General features: G+C 46.0%; 1 protein-coding gene across 1 annotated transcript; it reads right to left on the reverse strand.

Moving 5' to 3' along the window:
• Positions 1 to 897: 897 nt before the first annotated feature.
• RGS8 (regulator of G protein signaling 8) lies at positions 898 to 21,870 on the reverse strand. Its single transcript, XM_028121567.2, has 5 exons — positions 21,845 to 21,870; positions 19,110 to 19,211; positions 18,193 to 18,257; positions 2,483 to 2,649; positions 898 to 1,080 (listed from the first exon to the last, which is right to left on the reverse strand). The coding sequence occupies exons 1-5, from the start codon at positions 21,868 to 21,870 to the stop codon at positions 898 to 900; spliced, it is 543 nt and encodes a 180-aa protein (XP_027977368.1).
• Between the last annotated feature and the right edge of the window lie 480 nt (positions 21,871 to 22,350).

A 22,350-nucleotide genomic window follows, 5' to 3' on the forward strand; every position in this document is an offset into this window, starting at 1 on the left:
TGATGTGTGATGCCACAGGGAGGTGAGGGCAGAGAATACAGTAAGCAACAGAAAGGATATATGGTGCCGCATTGCACAAAAGTCTACTGGTGCTATGTTCCCTGGTCATTTGACTTCTGGAATACTTCTTGGTAGAATCGAGGAAGATTTGCAAGCTGTATCTTTCTTAAAAGCAGCTCCACATCAGAAGTCATGAAAGACATCTCCCAAGACCCTTCCTGGAATTGCGAGGGTAAAAAAAGTCTTGTGAATTTCCTAGGCTAAGATGGGCAGTGATCACAGTTTTTCATACTGGTCCAGTGGAAATGGAAGAAATAGCCAACCTTGTGGAGTTTGCCCCTTCTCCCAGGGCCACCTGTTAATGACAGTGCTAGAAACCTGGGATTCCTCCAGAGACCTCTCTCCTACATTGTGAGGTCCCAGCACGCAGGACTGGCCATTACATTGTGACAGCAAATCACAAATATAAGCCAGAGTCTTCTAGCTCTTCCTCACAGGGGTATAGTCCAAGTTAGAGTCAGGAATCTTAACTGAGGAGGGTATGGAAGTGGTGGAAATTGCATTTGCATTATTTACACATTAGCCCAGCTAGCAAATCTGCCTTCTCAGTGGAGATGACCCAAGGCATTATGGAGGGCAAGTCGCTGACCCAGAAGAAGGGTAACAGCAGCAAGGTGCTACCACTAACTGAAACACAAACATGGGTAAATGGAATAGAGTCCAAGCTCTGGTGACTGGATCTTACTTTGGAATGGCCTTTCATCCACTTCTCATTCCCAGGCTCCCAACCAAAAACCATTGCTTTTTGAACACCTATGACATTTCACGTTAGAATATGGTCTTGGCAGCAAAAGGGAGGGGAAAAGCCAGTGATCTCCAAGAGTCCCCATCTGAGGTCTAACTGAGCCTCCTCTGGCTTTGGGACAGCAAATCTAAGTACATTTTGGACCTCAGGAACCTGGGATAAGAGTCTTTCTCCATGAGGCTGTGTACTTTTCCCTGGGCTTGGTCAAAGCAAGTCAGGGATGGCTCCTGCATGTTCTTCCTCGTGGCTTCTCGGGTCTGGAAGTCTATGTTTACCTGGAGACAAACAGAGAGCATGGTCACAGGCCCTCAAGGGCCAAGGTGCCTGGCAACTGCTCTAGCTACGTAATAATTATTAATGACAGTATCTTATATATGTCAGCTTATTCATGCTTTTCACACTGTTTTCCTGGAGGTCATCCCTTTTGATCCCAGAAAGAATCCTGTGAGGTCTGAAGACCAGATATACCTCACCCCAATTTACAGATAAGGACACTGAAGAAAGGAGATACTGGAAAGCTGGTCTAAAGTAGTATGGAAAGTTAGTAACAGAGTCAAGGCAAAACCCTAATCACTTAACTCCTAAGCCAGGGGTCTTCACCATATCAGGCAAAGGGTGAGACTGAAGGTAAGTATTAATGTGGATTCCGTAAAGAAAGCTTGCCCTACCTACTAGGGAAACAAATGTCCCCAGAAGAGAGACCATGGTTATAATGGACATCTCTGTTCCAAGTATTATAAGGAGCCTACAATGTCCTGGCCACTGACCAAAGATCTCCTACAACCCAAGTCAAAGGATAATTGAAGAGTTCTAGGTATATAATGCACTTAAACTCATAGAGAGCAAATATTTTTCTTCTATAAAACCATCCCAAGTAAAATTCTACTTTATAACTCAGCATAGCAATTCATTTTATTATTGTAATGATACTAAGTTATAATAAGATAATATAAATGACTGTAATGACTCATTAAGAAGCAGTGACAGGGGGCGCCTGGGTGGCTCAATCGTTAAGCGTCTGCCTTCCGCTCAGGTCATGATCCCAGGGTCCTGGGATCGAGCCCCATGTTGGGCTTCCTGGTCAGCAGGAAGCCTGCTTCTCCCTCTCTCACTCCCCCTGCTTGTGTTCCCTCTTTCGCTGTGTCTCTCTCTGTCAAATAAATAAATAAAATCTTTAAAAAAAAGAAGAAGCAGTGACAGATGTTGAATAGGTACTTTATCCCTAATACTCAAGAGTAGTCTTGAAAGGTAGGGGATATTATACACTTCTACACTGGGGAAAATGTGATTCAGAGAGACTAGCTGACTTGGCCAAGATCACACAGCTAGTAACAAGATTCCAAAGTGGATGCTCATCCCATTAAGCCATGCTGCCTTCCACTAGGAAAACTAACATGGATTCAATGGCATCTACCCTTGCAGAATCCCTATAGGAACACAGGTCCTGCAGGCGCATTTTTGACAGCTAAAACACTCCTAATAGAGCTCTTTTTTAGAAGCCCTGGGTTCTGCACCTTAAAAGTGATCCTTTTTTTTTTCATTAAGAGCCATCAGAGAGGTAAGGCTCTTTCAGAAGACAGTACCCATCAAGACTGGCTCGAACCCCCACAAGGAGAGTGATGTGAGCCAGGAGCCATGGATAGAGGTCTTACAAGACTCTCGCCACTGCCAACACACCTCCCTTGGAGCCTGCACATCCACAAACTCCTCAAAGATCCTATGGGCCTTGGAGACCAGCTTTGCAGTTGACCTGGTCTTCTTGAACTCCTCACACGCCAGCCAGAATTCCAGGTTCTCCTCGCTGAACTCCGTCTTCAAGAAGGCGCGGAATGCAGCCACCCCATCTGTGGATGTGGTGGGTGGGGGGAGGAAGAGAGAGAGAGGAAGAGGCTTAAGCTCATGAACTATAGAAGCAAGAGAGAAAGGCAGCAACAGTGTGAGACCAGCCCGGACTGTCCAACCCCCAGTGCCCCACATCCGCTTGAAGACTCTCTCCCAAACACACAAGTACCCTCAGAGGCAAGCTCTGCTCCTACTCAAGGACTGTAGCAATGTGAGGGAGAAATGTTGAGGAAGCCATAGTAATAATGATTATGAGAAGCCCTGGTCACTCTTCATAGCCTTCAGGGGTCACTGCCTGTCCCCTAATGCAGAGTCCGCTGTCCCCTGAGTCCACTGGTGAACCTGTGTTTCTAATTAGGCCAAAGTAATATTTGTAATGCATTTCCTACCCTAATCCAAGTTAACCACCCTGAAATAACAGTCTGTTACAAGACAAACTACAGGAGGGTGTGAATGCCTCAGGGCAAATCCTTCACTACTACCAGAAGAACATCTGAAAGTAAACACTGAAATTCAGTCACTAAAGCCATTCTATTACCTTCACAGGGTTCCCAGCCTCTTCTAAAAAACTTTCAAGGCCCTGTGTTTTAATGGTTTAGCCTGTGGATACTTTATTTTAAAAGATCTTGCTTATCAAATTACATGGTTTAATTAAGATTAATTACAATTTTTCTCCCGAATGATTTAATTATGAACACACCTTTTCATTTTTTTAAAATCCATGTCATGCATATTGCCAGAGTTTCCAATCAGAATAAGATGAGCAGAGTTACCATATAGATTTGGAAAACAACATCCACTGATAGCCTATACATTCAGTTAATGTTTTTATATTAAGATAAATTTTATAAATTATCTTAACCCTCAAAACACTCTCCTCCACTCAAATTAGAGCTATATCTTTCTACAAACTGTCCTCAGGGAATGGGCAGACACAACCTAGAATGAAGTGACTGCATTGGTTAAAAATGACTCTGGTCAGAATGTTTTCTTTCTTTTCTAAAACTTGTTAAAAGGACAATTATGTCAACAGTTCTTAGTTCTGAGAGAGGGGATCACCTGAGCATCTGAGGCCCACCAGTGTGCACCAGGACAACGTGCCGCCCGGGATCATCCCACAGATCAGTGGTGCCCTGCTACTGACATATTTAAATGTTTGTCTTTACTTTTGTGAGACATTTTCATTTCTAATTAAAAAGTCATTGGGTATCTTTGTCTTTCAAAATAGATGTTGTAATGCCCTACACTGGAACTGTTGTCGTTAAAAAACCAAGACTTTTAGTTGCCAGAGCCAGGAACTTGAGAGAAAAGGGTTTTGATGGAATTCCCAAAGTTAAACTTTAAATCGAAAAGAAATCTAAGTTTGGAGGCCTGAGTTTGAAGTGTTTAACAAAAGTAGGGTAGCCATGAAAACTAGCCCCCAAGCCAGTACGTTTTTGAGAGTCAAGGGAGGCATGCCTATTAATTACACAGAGACAATGGGCATAAACCACGGCCACCATAGACAAAAACCAGGACATATGATCACCGTAAGACAAGACATATGGTCCTCTAAGATAAGGAGTATGGAGAAAGCAGAACATGATGTAAGGCTGTTTCCCGTCAGGCAGGATGGAAATAAAATTGCTCGTGTGCCAGGGAAGGAAGAGGAGAGTAGTGTTTAAACTCATATGAGAGTTTGGCTCAGGGCCCCACGCACCCTCATTCCTACATTGGGTTTAAAACCCTGAGAGGAGGGAGTAGAAACCAAAGATAAAATGTGAATCAAAGAGAGCAGTAAGCACTAAGATGACAAAGATTAGACAGAGAAATGGCCAGAGAATCATTCATTCAATTTAACGATTTTTTTAAAACTACCAATGTACAAAATACGTCAGGTCATAAAATCCACCCATAAAATCTCTTGTGGATGCTCTTTTTTGCCACACCTTGTCTCCTCCAAGTTCTTTTAGAGGTAACCCAGAGGTTTCCCCGGGCTCTGAGGAACTCAGATCTGAGAGCTAGCCTGCCTGCCAGGAGATTGCCATTGCTTGCAGAAAGGGCCCCTGTAGCAGAGGCCACAGGCAGAGGTTGGTTGGAATACCATTTGGAGCTGTGGAAGCCTCCAAAGAGACTCAGTGCCCATGAGATCCAAGGTGCAGCTTGTCCAGCAAGGTGGTCTCTGAGCAGTGACCGGTCCACACATGACAAGAGCCATGGATGCTATTGGTGGATGCAGGGAGGACATGAGGACCACGGGCCAAAAGCCTTCTCCTGTGGGCAGGGAGTGGGAAGGAAAGGGCAGGGGGAGAACCCTAAAACACTGTGCATTTATCTAAAAGATTAAATGCAAAGTGGCTTGGAAGAGTCACTTGGAAGGGCCTCTTGTTTTTAAACTGGAAGAGACCAAATCCTTTGAATGGCAAAGCTGAAGTTTGTTGTTTGTGTTAGATTTTGTGTTGTTTTCCATCGAGAAAAAATTGAATCCAGTTACAGATAAAGAAAATTACCTTTCTGCCTCTCTTGATGGCATTGGTGGAGATAACCCGCTAGGGAAACTCTCCGACCTCATGCGAGACAAGAGACAGACATTATCTCCCTTCACTGAAGTCTCAGCTTTGTTGGGCCTTTGTGTGGATTGAAAGAGAGAGAACACCTGCAAGGTGCTCTCAGGAGTGTTGCTGTACTTCTCCAATCTTATAGGGAGAGAAGCTGATGCTTGGAGATCAGGCTTGGCCGAGTTCACACAGGTAATACTGACAGCATTAAAAATACAAAGTATACTAACTCCCAATCCAACATAGCAATAATGCCTCCTCCATTCATTCATTCGCTCATTCACACACCCATTAAGGGACCCAGGCATTCTTCGAGATGTGCTAAAAACAGGCACAACTAAGCCCTCAGAATTTGCAGTGAAAGGGCCGTTTGAGCCAAGAAAACATAATTTGGTAGTTATGATATATGTGATAAGTGGGATGGCAGGGTAAGCACAGGTTGCTGTGAAAGTACCCAGCAGGGATGCCGAGCCAGACCTAAGGCCCTAAGAAGGACGGAGAAGCTTCTAAGCTGAGATGTGAAGTAGAGGAGCAGGAAGCTAAGTGAAAGAAGGGAAGGGGGGATGGAGAAGCGAATTGTAGGAAGAGAGAGCCACACCAGCGAAGGCCAATAATTAAGAATGTTTGAGTAATTAGAAATAGCTCAGGAAGACTAGTGTTCAATAATAATCACGTAAACAATTACTGAGCCTACTTATAAGATACATCAAGAGTTCTGTGAAAGAGCCAGAGAGACAGAAGGATAACACAGCACTGCAAAAACCCAGGGAAGCGAAGGTTTTGAGGAGGGGGGAGCGGCCATGTGGCCAGTGCTACCCAGAGATCAAGCTAGCCACGGTCCAAGAGGTGGTTGTTGGATTCGGTGACGAGATTCAGCGACCATGGGCAGTTGCAGCTCTAGTGGTGTGATGGGGGCCCTGGGCACTGGGGTGAACATGGGGGTGAAAGAGAGGAGAGGAAACAGAAATAGTTCATTTAGATGTTTCTTGCAAGAAGGGGAAGAGAGAGATCAGACAGCATAACTGGAAGGAAATCAGAGGTCAGGAAAGAAGGGTTTGGGGTTTTCTGGTTTTGTTGTTGTGTGTTTTGTTTTTTGTTTTGTTTTGGTTTGGTTTGGTTTTGGTAAGATGGTCTTGAGTATGTTTGAATGCTGATCTAATCAGAAAAGACTGCTTGACTAGAAGGAGTTGAAATTAAAGGACAGAAAGAGTTTAACTGATAGAATGTTACAGAAATAAGCCTGAGAAGAGAATTATGATGGAGAGAAAGAGAAAGGGCTGCATGTGGATACAGGGAAGTTTCTAGTTTGGGTGCAGGAAAATGAAGGAATTCCTGTCTGATTTTAGCTGGAGAAGGTGGTGGGACCTAGGGATGGCAGGGTTTTATTTTTACGTATTTATTTAGGATTTGGGGCAGAAAATTTTATTTATTTACTACATGCCATATTTTTTGCTGGGGATTTTGCAAACACCAGCTCAATTTATTTTCACAACAATGCTGATACATAGATAGTAGCACTCTGGTTTTCCAAATGAAGACATTAAGACTTACTTACAGAAGTCGAAGAAGTGTCCCAGTTCCACAGCTGGCAAGGGGAACCAAGTTTTGCTACCAGGTCCATATGACTCTAAAGCAAGATCTTTTTAGATGTATTTGCAGGCAGAAGGAAAAGACCAAGGGAAGAGAAAGATTAAAGGATCAAAAGAATATATCTGGTGAAGGCAAATCCTAGAGAAGGAGGGGGACCAAGAAAGAGTAGAACTTGTCTCCCTTAAAGTCAAAAGTAGAGAAAAAGAAAGTGGGGTGGGTGAGGATAGAAAGACCTGACCAGGGAAGCGGCATCTTTGAGATGGATAAGGCTGAACAGCTTTGCTCTTCATTAATTTGGGGTGAAGTCCCCGTGAAGGTGGTCTGCCTCCACGTGCTAGGCTGTGAGGACATGGCATGAGTAAATCAGATGAAGTCACCACCTCACAGAACTCGAAAGCTAGTCCAGTATCACAGACGTTGAGCAATAATTTAAAATAATTAGTTGAATATTATAAGTCCAGTGTGTGATACAGGGGCTTGGGAAGGGTTTGGAATAGGTACTTCGGAAAAATAGGCAGGAATAGGGTAAGAAACAGGCCAAGACTTGTGAGGTCCGAGGTGCCAGCTCCTGAACAAGGTTTACGAGGCACCAGGAGGGGAGCAAGCACTTTTAACTCTGAGGATGCGCCCATCATTCAAAGAAAGGACCGTCAGTTCCAGGTTGGCAGATGAAGCTTGAACCCGGAGAACAGCAAGGATATTTAGGATCTAAACGTTGGAACACAGGAAAAGGAGAGAAGGACAAACATGAGGTTAAAAAAAAAAAAAAAAAGGTTGACGTTAGAGAAGGAATTTTGAAAACGGACCACTGCAGGCCCTGAATGTGCACTTACTTTGGGCCAGGTACCACCTTAGATGCTCTGTGAGCCCCCAGCACTTGCTCCATATGGCAAAGTTAGAGCATAGGTCCTGAACTACTGCCATTTCGTAGAGCGACAAAGGAAGCTTAGAGAAGTGAGACCACTTGCCCGAGGTCACAGGGTTAATAAGCGGCATGGATGCCAAACTACAAAGCCAGTGTTCTTACGTGAGCCAGTGGTCCAGTCCCTGGCTCGGCATGATGGCGGGGCCTACAGGACGCCTACACCAGCAATGGCTGGAGGGGCAGGGAGGGGAGTGCCATCTCAGCCCAAGACGGGGGGGCCAGGAGTAACTCCACAGATGGTAATGTTTCCAGGAATGATGGCAACAGATGAGGTGGGGAGAAATCGAAAGTCACTGTGGAAGGCAGAGGAGTATCTTGGAGCAGCAGAACAACCTGGAGACAAGGATGGACACGGGCAACAGAATTCAACTGAATGACACTGGAAGCAATTGAGACTGACTCAGGCGGGGATGGGGGTTTGAAATAAAATGTGTGGTAAACTCGTACCCAGCTCATGATCGCCTGTTGGCTTCACTGAGGCAGCCTATGGAGCCCTGCCGGTCCACCTGGGACAGAAGCACCACTGTCCCAGTTGGGAGCGTCCGTTCTGATCAGAGTCAGGCCCATAATTAGCTCTGTGACCTTGGATAACACATTCAACTTCCCTGGGTCTCAGCCTCCTCAACTGTGAAGTGAGAGGGATGGATCCGATGAACTCTCCCTGCGTAAGGTCGTGCTCTGTTCTGCACTCCTTTTGCAACTCAGGCCTGCGTCAGACACAGCTCTCAGCCAACTGTTTCCCACCTTCCCCCCAGCAACATCGCCACCACCACACACTGAGGACCTACCCTGGGCCCAGTTCTGTGTTGTCCTATCTACGTATATCAACTCATTCAATCCTCACACCCACCCAATTGTCAAGGCAGAGGTCCTGGAGTCAGACAGCCTGGGTCTGAATCTGTGCGACCTCAGAAAAGGGTCCTAACGTCTTGAAGCCTGCCTCATCTCATCTGTAAAATGGGACTTGCAGCCCCAGATAGTTATGAGGACGAAATGAGGTGATCCGGCAGTCAATACACGTTAGCTCTTATGGAAGCTCATTTCACAAAGAGGGAAAGGGAAACTTGGAGAGTTTAAGTTCAACACGTGGGGTCACTCGGCCAGAAGGAGGTGGACAGTGGATTCGCACCCACATCCGTGTGACTCCAGAGCCCACTCTGCCCGTGTCTCCTCTCGCGATCGGAGAGCCTCATGTTGGCTCTCCCTCCAGAGGAGGGATGGACAAAAACCCCAGATCAAGCAATCACACTGAAAGTACCAGGGCAAACGAGATGTCTAGCTCACAGAGCTGGAGATTCCCCTGCAGGAGGACACCTGCCATCACCTTATCTGTGGTGACAACCGAGGCCATTAGGTGCTACCGGTAACCTGGAATCTGTCTAAACTCTCTTCTCTCCCGCAGCACGGCCACCTCCCTGAGGCACAGGGCCATCCTACAGAGCAGACTGGCACACTCCCCAGTGGTAGCCTGGGGACACTGTAACAAAGTGTGGCTAAGTGACCTTGTAAAGACGTCAAGCTCTTTCAGGTGGCCTCAACCCAAGATGCGATCACCTGAATTTCCAGAGCTGGCTTCAGAGAGTGTGGGAGGGGGACCAAAGCAAAATATGGCACTTAAAATTTGTCAGGGATTTCAAAAGAAGAGCTTGAGGAGAGATGGGAAGTTGGGGGGAGAAGGCCTAGGGAGGTGAGATGGAGAAGTTAGGGGGAGAAGGCCTAGGGAGGTGAGATGGGGAAGTTGTAGGGGAGAAGGCCTAGGGAGGTGAGATGGGGAAGCTGCAGGGAGAAGGCCTAGGGAGGTGAGATGGAGAAGTTAGGGGGAGAAGGCCTAGGGAGGTGAGATGGGGAAGTTGTAGGGGAGAAGGCCTAGGGAGGTCCGGAGCTAAGGAGCTGCGGCATCTAGAGAACAGACTGTGGCAAAGAAAAAGCTCACAGAGCCCCACACAGACTGTGCCTGTCCACAGCCCTCGTCCTCTGCTCACCCACCCCTCTTGGTCCCCATCTCTTCCCACCCTGCCATATTCCCAAGGCTGCCTCTGAACAAGGCCGGGGTGAGGGTCACCGTGCAAACAAAAACTTCACCTGAGAACAATGGAAGTGAGAAGGGGGTGGAAGGCCCCCTGAGGCTGAAGGAGCCCCTCCCCTTCCCAGAGCAGACAGCACCAGCTGCCTTGGTATACAGACCACCTGGCCCAGACCTGGCCCACCTTTCCTGCTTAGGGGACCCAGCAAGGGAATTGTATGGGACCAGGACAGAGGCTTTTCTTCCCAGCTAGATCCTTTCCTCCTCCTTCTAACCCTTCCCACCTCTTCCCAGCAAACTTTCTGCCTGGTCCTCTCTCTGACTCTTCAGCATCTTTCTCAGCCCCTCATCCTTTCCTTCTGTCTTCTGTCCCTTTTTGCCCCTCCTTCCCTCTTCCTCCTTCCTTCTCTCTACCAGGACCCTCTCCTTCCCTTCTGCTTGTCCATAAACTGGGGTTGGTTAAAATGAAGGATGCCCGTTTACTTCTGAAAGGCTCATGAGCACTTACTGGCATATCTCTCAGTGGGACCTGCTTTGCATTAGCGGTGCTCCTCTGCCTGGGCCCCTGTGTACCCCAGACCCTGCTCCTTCCCAGATACCTAGGGAACTGGAGGCCCCCCCTTTAGTACCTCCACAGATTCCAAGAAGCTGGAAAGAGTGACTTCTCTCTGATCCCTCACACTATCCTGCCTGGGATTCTGTCCTGAAGCTCTTCTGTCCTGGCTTGGACATGTAACTAGCTCAGCACTACCGCGGGCACCATGCTTAACCGCTCTGTGCCTCAGTTCCCTCATCTGTGAAATGCAGATCCTAACAGGACCTGCTCCATGGGGCTTTTCGGGTGAGGTGAGTTAATACACGCAGGGCCCAACCCTCAGTGAGGGCTCTGTGCGTGTTCGGGACCATTATGCCCGTAGAGTCATCATGCAGAGTAAACACACCTAATTCCCCCAAACAATCCTGGTCACTTAAAGGTGGTAGGTGGTAAACAGCTTAGGAAGATGGAAGAGTAAAAGGAGGATCTGCCTTTTTTTAAGTTTCATTTTTTCAGTTCACTTTGGTTTTCTTTGTAGGGCATGCTAAGAAGTCAAGGCTCTATGAACATTACACATTTTTTTAAATTAGTATCTGTCCAGTCGCAGGAAGGGAAAGGCTTGTGTCCAGAATTCCTGGAACACTCGGCAGAATCCTGGCATCCCCCTGAGCATGCACAGAATCTCCAAGAACATCCCCATGGCCACACATGCTGCTGCCCACCAGCATTCTCCCGCTTGGTTCTGTGATGCAGGGTGCTTACATAAGAAAAGAAACTGGGTCACTATGAATGAGCAGTGCAGCTGGTGCAGCAGGGAGGGTGGCTTAGGTAACAGTTCAAGGTCCAGGAGCCCTGATTCAGCTGGCATGTGGGTAGGCTTGAGCCTCACTCAGTTCCCAGGCTTGGAAACATACCAGATCACAAGAAAGACTTTTTTTTTTGGGGGGGGGAACCTCTCTGTTTACCAAAGTGTTGTCCCAAAGACCAGAGTCCTCTTGCATCCCTGATCGATAGGAAAAAAATAAACTGGTGAATGGGTTCCAAGGTCAGGCATTGGATGGGAAAGGAAAATATGTTTATAAAATCCAGGATACATATACTAATGGTGAAGTCAAAAATCTCTTTCATTCACAACTGAGTTCACCACTTTGAAATCTGTGATGAGAACAGCATTAGGATCAAAGTCTTTTTTGTGTGTGTGTTATCTGTAAAATACAGGTTTTTTTTAAAACAAATAACTGGGGCTTAGCAAGGTTTAGGTAAGGAGATTATTTAGAGAATAAACCATTTCCAGTTACTGACATTTACTGGAAGCAACTGCCATGCTAATTATACTTCAGTCTTGTGATTAACATAATTTTCTTCAATGATCTTCACTTTGTTAGTATACATAGAGCAAGATGGTATGTTACAACAGTAGTAGGACCTGACAGTTGTTAGACTCTTTGAGCCAGAAGGGACATGAGAGACCCTAGGATCAAGCCCTAAATTGGACACCAGGGAATGGTGAGGCTCTAAGGTTGAGTGGCTTCTTATTCCTAGGACATGGTAGCAGCCGACTGAGGACAGCCTGGGTCTTACAACTCCCATTCCAATGTTCTTTTCTATTTTATCAAGCAGAAGCTGGGTCCAGTCACAAAAACCACAAAAAAATCAAGCTAGAGCCTGTATCTGCAACTATCGTGAGAAATTAGCAACGAGTTTTCTCTTGAAGGGAAGACAAAAGAGAAGGGTCCCTAGTAGGGTAAAAGCATTCACAAATGACTCCTTCAATGTGAGAGAAGTATTATAAAACTCCAGGTGCACCAGTCCATCACCTAAAAGATTCTAAATGTCCCGGAATACTTGTCTAATTAGCCTGATATAGGAACACTGAGGAGAGGCTCAAAGAGGGAATATATCAGATTCGCCTGCAGGGCTTTTGAAAACCAAATCCCCGGAGGGAGTCTCTCACAGCCCCTGAGGGGAAATTGGGAAGGGATGAGGCAGGGATACCAAAAGCTCATGAGGCAAAGGAGGGTGAGGTATTATGGAATTTGAATAAGCCCCCCTGCGATTCTAATACTGTCCCCACTCAACCCTTGGGTTCAACCTTCAGCTGCCTGTGGAAAGAAGCGGATGCCATCTCTATAGCTTACAGGAAGTGTGAAATCCATGTTTCCTCAGTGAATTGAATGTTGTATTATAACAAAAATAATCAAAATCATTCTCCTTTATGGAGCGCCGCCCCCCCCCCCGTGTCACGTTATCATGCTTAGCGTTTCACAACCACAATCACAATTAATTCTCAAAACAACTGTGCAAGGCAAGTCTTACTCCCCTTTTACAGATGAGGACAGCAAGGTTTAGAGAGGTGATGTAATTGGCTGGAGGTCACATAGCTGGTAAGCAACGGAATGGGTGTTGGAGGCCCAACCAATTGCTTTTCATTCAAACTTTTTGCAGCAGGCTTGGAATAGTTGCCTTATCTATTCCAGGCACTCCTTCTAGAAAGGTTAAATGCACCCGCATTCCTGGGTGCAAGTAAAAATGATAGCAATGCAGACAGGTTGGCAGGGAGGAAGAAAAGCTTCTTTTCTATCCGTGTGGACTTCCCGTATCTCTTTCTAACCCTTAGCCTCCATTTATCCAGAAAACACACTTGCTGTATATGTTTACTGCGAACAGCATCCACCATACCTGCTACATAGCTGGCATCAGTGATCCATGGACGTCATACCACCGAAGGGACATTGGAAGGCTATGTGATCCAGTGTTCAGTGGGTTTCTTGGAAAGCACAGGCCACCTGCCTCCCAAGATGCTCCAGATTCATGCTTTACTTCCTTATGTTTTAGAGCAGTGCTTCTCAAGCTTTGGTGGGCATAAATATTACTGGAGGGCTTGAGGAAAAATTACTGCACCCCACCCCCCAAAGAGCTGACCCAGTAGGTCTGAGACAGAACTCCAGAATTTTCATCTCTTCCAAGAGCCCAGCAGCTGCTGGTGCTGCCTTCTTTGGATCACACTTGGAGTAACACTGTTCGAGGATTTTTTGGCTTGGAGAAGGATGTGGGGAGGGCGAGGCAATAAATGAGAACCGGATAGTTAAACTGTACATTCTAAAGCTAAGGACCGTTTGGATGAATAATTAAGGAATTTCATTAGCTCGTAACTTTCATGTTTTTGCTTGTTTGGGGTTTTCTGCTGGGTTGCTGCGTGACCAGATCAGGTCATTGTATTTTCCTATATTTCAATCATTATCCCAAAGGGGCTAATTTTAAAAAACTAAAAGCTTCTTTATTGGTCTCCTTTTCGCAGAGCTGGATACTAACTCTTGTGAATGCAAAAGAGCTTTCAATTGTACTAGTCCACTAACCTGGCATTCCCTGGGCCTGGCGGGGACAGGTCAGCATAGACCCTCTACACTCTGTGCAAACAATGAAACAAAGCCAAGGACCAAATGGATGCCCAGGGTGAGGTGCTCTGTCATTCAGGTGTGGGATCAGGCTGAAAAAAAGAAGAGGAAGGAGAAAGAACCCTGTCTACACTGTCCCCTTAAAACTGGAATGAATCCAACTTTTATGTCCCAAAAAAAAAAAAATCCCACAAAGGAAGGAAGGAGGTAGGAAAGAAGGAAGGAAGGAAGGAAAATCAGAGTTTGAACTGATTCAGAGCTCAGGACTGAATGTCCCACTAAAAGCTGGACAAATAACAAGCATATGCCTGAACCTCATGAGGAAATCAAAGCAGAAGACATACAGTTTTGTGCACGCTCTCCTGCAACCCATCAGAAAAAATCTCCCACAAGCTGGGAGCCTTCACTCTCCTGGGTATGAGCTACAGAGACAGGAAGTCTTCTGGGTGTGCGCACACACACACAGACATGCACACACACACACCCTCGGGGGCAGCCTAGGTGCACAGCTCACAGACACTAAGTCTAACTGTCCCTGAGTGAGCAGGAAAAAGATGCCAAATTAACCCATATTAGAAATCCTTTGGAAACAAACTGAGGGTTCTAGAGGGGAGGGGGGTGGGGGGATGGGTTAGCCTGGTGATGGGTATCAAGAAGGGCACGTACTGCATGGAGCACTGGGTGTTATATGCAAACAATGAATCATGGAACACTACATCAAAAACTAATGATGTATGGTGACTAACATAATAAAATAAAAAATAAAATAAAGTAAAGAAATCCTTCGCTGGGGTGCCTGGGTGGCTCAGTTGGTTAAGCGTCTGCCTTCGGCTCAGGTCATGATCCCAGGGTCCTGGGACCGAGCCCCATGTCTGGCTCCCTGCTCAGCGGGGAGTCTGCTTCTCCCTCTCCCTCTGCCTGCCGCTCCCCCTGCTTGTGCTCTCTTTCTCTCTGTCAAATAAATAAATAAATAATCTTTAAAAAAAAAAAAAGAAATCCTTTGTTAGCTAATAAAGTCATCAGCAATTTCAATTTTATTTTTCATTTCTTAGTTTAAAAAAAAAAAAAAGCCCTCAGCAGGTGTCTATCCCCCAGACCTCCATGCATGCTTCTTCAGCTTTATCCTTGTAAGCAAATGTGACTGGAAACCAAACTGCTCCAAATATTTACTTTCCAGATTTCTTTTCCCTCTTAAGTTTAAAAAGTAAAGTTGCTTTCTTCTTTTCCTGAGGTTTGAACCTGAGAAGTGCTGCCTACACAGCAGGACCCTGTCAAGGAGAGAAAGCCTCATAACACAGGTGCTTTAGCCCCTCATTTGGTTGCTTGAACCATTTCAGCTTTGAAGGGGTTTTACATGACCCTGCAAGCAGCGCTGACTCGAGCCACCTGCCCTAGGTGTTTGCTAAAGGCCCAGTCTCAGCATCCTAGAACAAGAGGGTAGGACTGGATCCAGTGTCTGAGACATCCTCTTCCAGATCCTTCAGTGCACAGATGAAGAACCAGATTTTCCAAGAGATTGAGGGATTCCGTCAAGGCTACCCAGCTATTTGGAAGCAAAGGGTGAGTTAAAATCGTCCTTACGCCGGTCTGACAACCAGCTAATGTTCGTAACTTAATTGTACAGAAGCATGTTCTCCAATTAAGTGGAAACCATGCTCTAAACCCAAAGCAGACCTGCTGCTGTCAGGTCAGTGAGGACTTTTAATACTGACAGAATGGAATTGAAGAGGAACACCGAACGTCAGGATTCTATTTGAAATCTTGAAGCTCCCTCGTCTGTAGGCAGCACGCTATTATTTCTTATGTGATTTGTATGCATGTCCATGTCTCCGAAGGCTGCACTCTCCACCAGAGACGTACTGTCCTGTTCATCTTGGTGCCCTCGCCCCCAACCAGCTGCTTAGCACAGACTTCAAAAATCATGAACACTTAGTACACCTTTCTTTAAATAAAGGAGTGCCCAAAACAGCCAGGCAGAGCAGGGAGGGTAAAGATGCTCTATAAATTGAGAATGGGAACAAAAATAATTATCTGAATTATCCAAAATAGAAAACTCAGGGAGGACAGTTTCCTAGGTATAGAGGATTACCAGGGGGGTGGTTTCTAGACTAATGCACTTTTTTTTTTTCCGGAAGCTCATTCAGTGATTCTCCTTTCTTTACTTTTTAGGACATTTTGCTATCTTAATTGAAAGCCCTGCACACCTCTGATCAACTGCTGTCCCTCCTAAGGGACCAGCACACATGCAATCCCTTTGGAAAAGCTTAATCAGCCCTAATTGAGTCACAATATTAGCCCAAATTAATTAGACTTTAAGAAAGTTGTCAACACCCTTCAAGGTAACCTGGCTCTGAGGGCTCCCAAGGAGGAGTCGGTCAAGCTCTAAAACCTTGAAATTCTGCCAGTGACCCATGAATACAGGCCTCTTTCTTCTCAAAGACATTTACTCCATTGGCTTTTTATTTCCGTACTAAACAGAAATCAAAACAGAACATCAGACTCCAAGAAGGATCACAGAACTTTACAGTTCATTCTGCAGTGGTCTGACAAAGAAGCAATCTGGTGTCAGCTTGTAACCCCTTAGTGGAATCCCCATCTCAGAAAAGTGTTAACTGCATTCCTGGAAACCGAAACCATCCCCCAGAGAAGCAGAAGCAAGCATCTTCAGGTCTAAAAGTCATTGAATCAAATAACATGAAAGCTCTTAAATCTCCAGGTCTTGCCACTGCAGCAATCCAAATATACACTGAGATTGCATCCATTAATTGAACCACCATAAACTCTGTCTATAATCGCTCAGCATTAATAATTGGCGGTGAAATTTGCAAACCTATTCTTAAGGCACGTTTATTTTGCATTCAATAAATAAAAGCATCATTTAAAAAAAAATACCACCATATTCTTTCAAAATACCTTTAAGTAGAGAACCCCAAATCATCTAAAGGTGTCCTCTTATGAAGATTCCCTGACCCAGGTGACAGGTAGCACACAGGTATTTCTATCACCATTTTGGAATGAGGAAACAGCCTCAGGGACTTGAACTAAGTGAGTCAGTCATGAGGCTGAAATAGAAACCAAACTCCAAGATGACCTTGAAGCAAATGCAGCCAGAAAAGAAGGTGTAAGTTAATAGTGACATTTGTTTAGCCTACTGTGACTCCAGAAAACAAGTCAAAATGGCCTCAGAAAGAACAAGCCTTACTGTCAAATCCTAACTATCACTGCACATATGCCATTACCTTGGCAAATTCACCACATAAGCTTGCTGTTTGTGACATAAGCCGTATGTCACACACACTGTGTCTCTGCTGCCTTGTTTTCCTTCCTAAGTGTAATCCATAGAACGCTAAAATGACTATTTGTCTCACAAAACTACATGCTACAAATATATGCTTATTCTTAGATTTTGCATTTCATTTTAAAATCTATTCAAGAGCATTTAGTAACTAGTTTATTAGGACCAGGGGCCTAGTCAGAGGGAAGTGCTCATCCAGCTGAAAGCAAAATCACCTCTAAAGACATCTGAAGATCGGGGGACTCCATCAAGGCCACTCAATTATCTAGTAGCTGAGCTGGGTCAAAATCAAGAACACAGGTCTGACTACCAGCCAATGCCCTTAACCTCATTGTACAGAATCATGTTCCCCAATTAAGTGGAAACAAGACTCCAAGCTGAAAACAACCCTTCTGTTCCCAGATCAATCAGGATTTCTAATATTGACAGGAAGAATTTAAAAGGAGCACTGAAAGTCTGCGTGAAACCTTTTCTCTGCAAAAGACCCTTCTCTCTTCCTCACCCCTGCTCTCCCACTCCCATGTATTTCAATGGCACTAGGATTTCAAAGCCCGATGAATTTGGACTTGCTTGTGATGAGAAGAAAGCAAGAGCTAAAAAGTTTGGCCGGCGTCAAGGTGTCCTTCCCACAGGGAAATATGCATGATTATTTCTGCAATTTGGAGGGGGTGGTGGGTTTGGGAAAACAGAAGAGGAGAGACAGCAGAAATGCATTCTAGTAAAACCCACACCCAGCCAGAAACTGAGGAGTATGATACAGCCGGGGTAGTAAACCCCCAAAATAAAAAACAACAAGAAAACACAAAACTCTGCCAACTCAAGTGACTAACAAAATGCACAGAATATTCATTTGACAGATAAGTAAACCAAGACTCTCCAGCGACTTGGGGGGAAGGTCATTTAATTTTATAAACAAGATCTAAGATGGACACTAGACTGTCATTCCCACTGAGCCCATCACTCCAACTCCCTAAACTAAATTCTTTCTTGCTAAAACTGCTGAAACATGAAGGCTTCTTGAGACCATCCTTTCAACCCAGAACACAGAAAAGAAGGCCCTCTTCCCACTACATTTAAATTACGTCTTATTATCTGTATACTCCCCTAAGCAGGAGGCTCTGTGAGCGTAGGGACTGGAGCTGTCTGGGACACCCGGCATAGTACCTGGATCATGGTGGGCATTTGGTGCCTCTTTTGCTAAATGGATGATTTGCCGCAACATGACGAAACCTGAATTCTACTTACACTTATGGGACAGAAGCACGTCAAAGGAATCTGCCCACCTCGTGGCTTCTTCTGTGGATAGTCTCCTAGGAAAGAAGAAACATCTCTCTTGAGTATTTCTGAAATCACCCTCCTTCTCCATCAGCAACCACTGAGATTTGCTCGGGGAAACAAATCAGAACAATGGCGGGCGGTGGGGGGGGGAGGGGGCGTGCAAATGAAAACCACCCCTGGATTCCTGCAAGTCTGTTGCTGTAAATGTGTACATTCTTAACTAACTGATGGCAAACCTCAGTACTGGAATTCAATGTATTTGTATATTGGCTTTCAGTCTAAAAAACCAAGCTAAATAAGCTCAGGATATAAAGTTGTCAAGATAACAATGGAAAGAAATCAGCCTTAGCATCAGAAAAAGTAGGCTGAGCTCCCAACTCCATATTTTACCAGGACCTTAATCTCTTCACCTCTGCAATGGGGATCACGATGCCCACATCCCCGAACCCCGTGAGGGTTAAATGAGGTACATCTATGACATCATTGAAACCAGTAGTTGCCCAGTATAGGCACTGAATCCAAATTATCTGAACCTAAGCAGAGTTTTAGAATATATTTGAGTGTTTGTTTCCAAACTGAGACCTCAGACTGACAACTAAGTAGAACCAAGAAGCATCCTTCACCACAGCTTTATAAGAGTGGTGGATAATACAGTTTTCTTAAAAGTAAAAAGAGGGTCCCTATTCTGAGTTAGGTCACACATTCTGAAAAGGAAAATTCACATCCATGCCTCAGGGATATAAAAGGAGCCGCCAAGTGGCAGGGATTTATTGTCCCTCGGCTCATCTGGTCAACAACTCACTAGAGGAGAACAGGTCCTACAGCCCAGTGGTGGGCACCCCACGGTGAGCACCCTGGGAATGCCATGTGGCCAAACTACTCACTTTAGAGCACGGTTGGGTTTGTCGGGAAGAATAGCTGTGAAATCGCTACACGAGTCTGACTTGTGAGACAGGCATCCCAGGCGGGTCCTCATTCCTTTGTTCCTGCAACAAGCACAGGGGCAGAAGGACGGGAAACTGTCATGATCATAGCTGTCAGCTCTATAAAGGGCCCCCAGGGACTCTGCTGCAGGAGCCCGCACTGCCTCCCCTGACCCCCCATCCTTCCCCAGGGCGTCCCTAAAGATTTCATGAACAAGAGGAGAAATACCTAGAAGATCAAGGGATATATATACTCACTCCCTAACTTGACTCCTGGCATAGTAGTAAGTACCCTACCCCTAGAGGCTTAATGCTCTTTCCCAAAGCTAACATGCAAGTTGATAGTAAGTCAATGAAGGTCATTATCTTGGAAGAATTTCTAAATTAAGATTCTCTGTAGGGAAAGGAAATACAGTGAAGACAAAATAACAATCCACATTTTGCTCTCCCAACAGGAGGGCAAGACAGCCGCAGCTCCTAATTGCAAAGCCCCAGAAGAGGTACCCGCACGCACGCACGCACGCACGGAGAGTAGACGGTTGCTTGCATAATACAGAGGTGCATATCACAGAACCTCCAAGCACAAACGAAGCTTCCAGGCAAATTAATTCTGACTCAGGTGCTCCCCACTCATCCCCCAAACCTGGGGGTACAGATGCATGAATGACTACGGACCAGCCAGGACCAACACCTGTAGGTGAGGGCCAGAGCAGCTGGTACAACCAGCAGCTAAGAACCAGGGCCCCTTTCTCCGCCGTTCTTTTAGTCACTTAACTAAGCTTTCATATTCCTATTTGTATTTTGGCTTCTCTCAATCAACCTGTTTAAAACTTTAGCATGTATCTTTAAAATTCTCATATTTTTTTTATTTTCCTAAGGACCAGACATTTACATGTTATCTGTTATGGAAGGTCCGATGAGGAATTACACTAGTGTCTCTCTCCAACGTCCAACATTAGCCCCTTTTTACCTTTAACCACAGATCAGCAAACTGTGTCCCTGAGAGATGCCTGTTTGTGTAAATAAAGTTTTATTGGAACACAACAACACCCATTTATTTACATATTGTCTAAAGCTGCTTTCGAGCACCAGGGCCGAGTTGGGTGGTTGCAACACAGACTCTATGGCCCATAGAACTCAAAATATTTACTCTCTGGCCCCTGACAGAGTAAGTTTACTGACCCCTGACCTTTAACCCATGGCAGCTCTTCACATGGAGAGCAAAGGGAAGTGGGAAGGGTTGGCTGTAATCCAATCAGGACCAAAGAGTGACTTATAAAAGGGCACTGCCACATGCACGCTGGTAACAATGTGCCACAGAAATAGTCCCAGAGATGTAATTCTCCACGTGGAAAGGAAGTCCTTCTAGCGTGGCTTTCCCTTCCCCTAATTTGTGAATCCCGGGGCCTGGGCAGAGACGCTAGAGGCTGTCCAATTCAGTCTCTTCCTTCCACTCCAAATGGGCATCCATCCCTGACCCACGCTAGTTATTCCCAGAAATCTTATCCAACAAATCTAGTGGGATGGTATTATATTTGGCAAGGATGGACAACATTTGTATTCCACAGCCCATCTCCAAGAGCCTTTTAAAGCTGGAACATCCAAGTTCCCAGAAATATCCCCTCTCCTGCAGAAAATTGGGCCTGCACGTCCTGTGCTGCCACCTCTTATCTCAGCCAGGCGCGTGATGAAGCCATCGATTTTGTGGCGTTTCATAAAACATTGGCAATAGATCTTCTCTCTCCTGCGATGGTGAGCATCCTATGTCCACTCACTCTTATAAATCACAGGGTGCTCTGACCCCAGGTCATGTGAGCAACTGATTAAGCACCCTAGAGTCACCACATTCTGTGAATTCAAGTAAAGGTCTTTCTTGGGCTGCACCAAGGCCAAAACCCAACTTCCAGTGAGTCAGTTCACTCCTCCGTGCCCCAGGATCATCAATCACAGAATAGTCAGGTCGATGCCCCCAAGAGCAATTAAGAGAACTTCAAAAAAATGGCAAATCCACACAAGCCATCTAACAACGTTTAGCAGGGGCTAAACCCTTTAGATGTAAAGGGTATACTCGTTACCGAGACAACAGTGGTTCTCCCCAGTAGTTTGCAAAAATCTTCCACAAAATATTCTTTGGGGCCCAGTGGTTTTGATTTTCCATCTGGTCTAGCTGAGATCTGAATTATAACCTTGTTAGTTAGGTTTGAAATAATGGAAGCAGAAGTGAGAGTCAAAGGTTAAGATTACTTAAAAAGGAAGAAAGGAGGGAGGGAAGGAGGGAGGGAGGGAAGGAGGAGGAGGGGAGGGAGGGAGGGAAGAGGGAGGGGAGGGAGGGAGGGAAGAGGGAGGAAGGAGGGAGGGAGGGAGGGAGGGAAGGAGGAAACAAAAGTAAAAAGAAGTAAGCTTTCCCTTGTCTTTCTTTCCTGTGCCAGGACCCTATAGAGGTCCCTAAATAGTTTGATGCAAGCTCATGCACAGTCCCACCCCATGAGTCCCCCCAGTCAATGGCACTGCGGTAGGTCCGGCTTGCAAGGCCACGACTTTGCAAGAAGAGTCCCAGGAAGAAGAGCACCGTCCACACCAATGGCCTGAGGGGACGGACCACCCATGGGAGGCTGGGGCAGGCTCACACGGCAGGGGGTGGGAAGGGGCAGAGAGGGGGGAAGGGCAGGGGCAGGGAGACAGGTGAGCATCATTACCTGCGTGGCATCAGTAAAGCGGCCATACAGGCACACGCTTACGGTTAACCCTCTGGCCGGTGTGCAGGGACGTCAGGGCGGGAGATAGGACTGCGGGGCACAGGGATTTACCCTTTCACGTCCTCTCACCTAAAATCAAAGAATCTGCTGTAAGAGGGGAGGGGCCCTCTCTTATCTGACTGTGCTACAAATCCTCTTGGATGGCTTTCCTCTGACAGAGGGCCTCCCCCTGCACAGCCCCTTCCCCACAAATGCCTGCTTGTCCTGACAAAGGGCGACCAGCTACGGATGACCCGGGACAAATTGCTGGCTGGATTCGCATTGCTGCCTGCTGGTCAGGAACTCCTATTTCTCCAAACACTGGCCATGACCGTGAAGTGGGGCATATTGCCCCAGGGGAGGAAGGCTCGGCCTGGCAGGCCAAAAATTACTGTTCTCTTTGTCTTTTTGCAGTGGGGCCCAAGTGACCAGCCAGCCAGGGATGGGGGAAAGGGGGGGGAGGTCAG

This window comes from Eumetopias jubatus, unplaced genomic scaffold, assembly GCF_037043125.1.
Source record: "Eumetopias jubatus isolate StellerSeaLion01/CBP00866 unplaced genomic scaffold, mEumJub1_p1.0 scaffold_12, whole genome shotgun sequence".
Taxonomy (NCBI): Eukaryota; Metazoa; Chordata; class Mammalia; order Carnivora; family Otariidae; genus Eumetopias; species Eumetopias jubatus.

Coding starts and splice junctions, on each gene's coding strand:
- RGS8 (XM_028121567.2), bottom strand. CDS start 21,870: ATGGCCGCTTTACTGATGCCACGCAG. Junction 19,212..21,844: donor GCTTTACTGATGCCACGCAG/GTAATGATGCTC, acceptor TGCTTGTTGCAG/GAACAAAGGAATGAGGACCC. Junction 1,081..2,482: donor ATGTGCAGGCTCCAAGGGAG/GTGTGTTGGCAG, acceptor GTTTGTCTCCAG/GTAAACATAGACTTCCAGAC.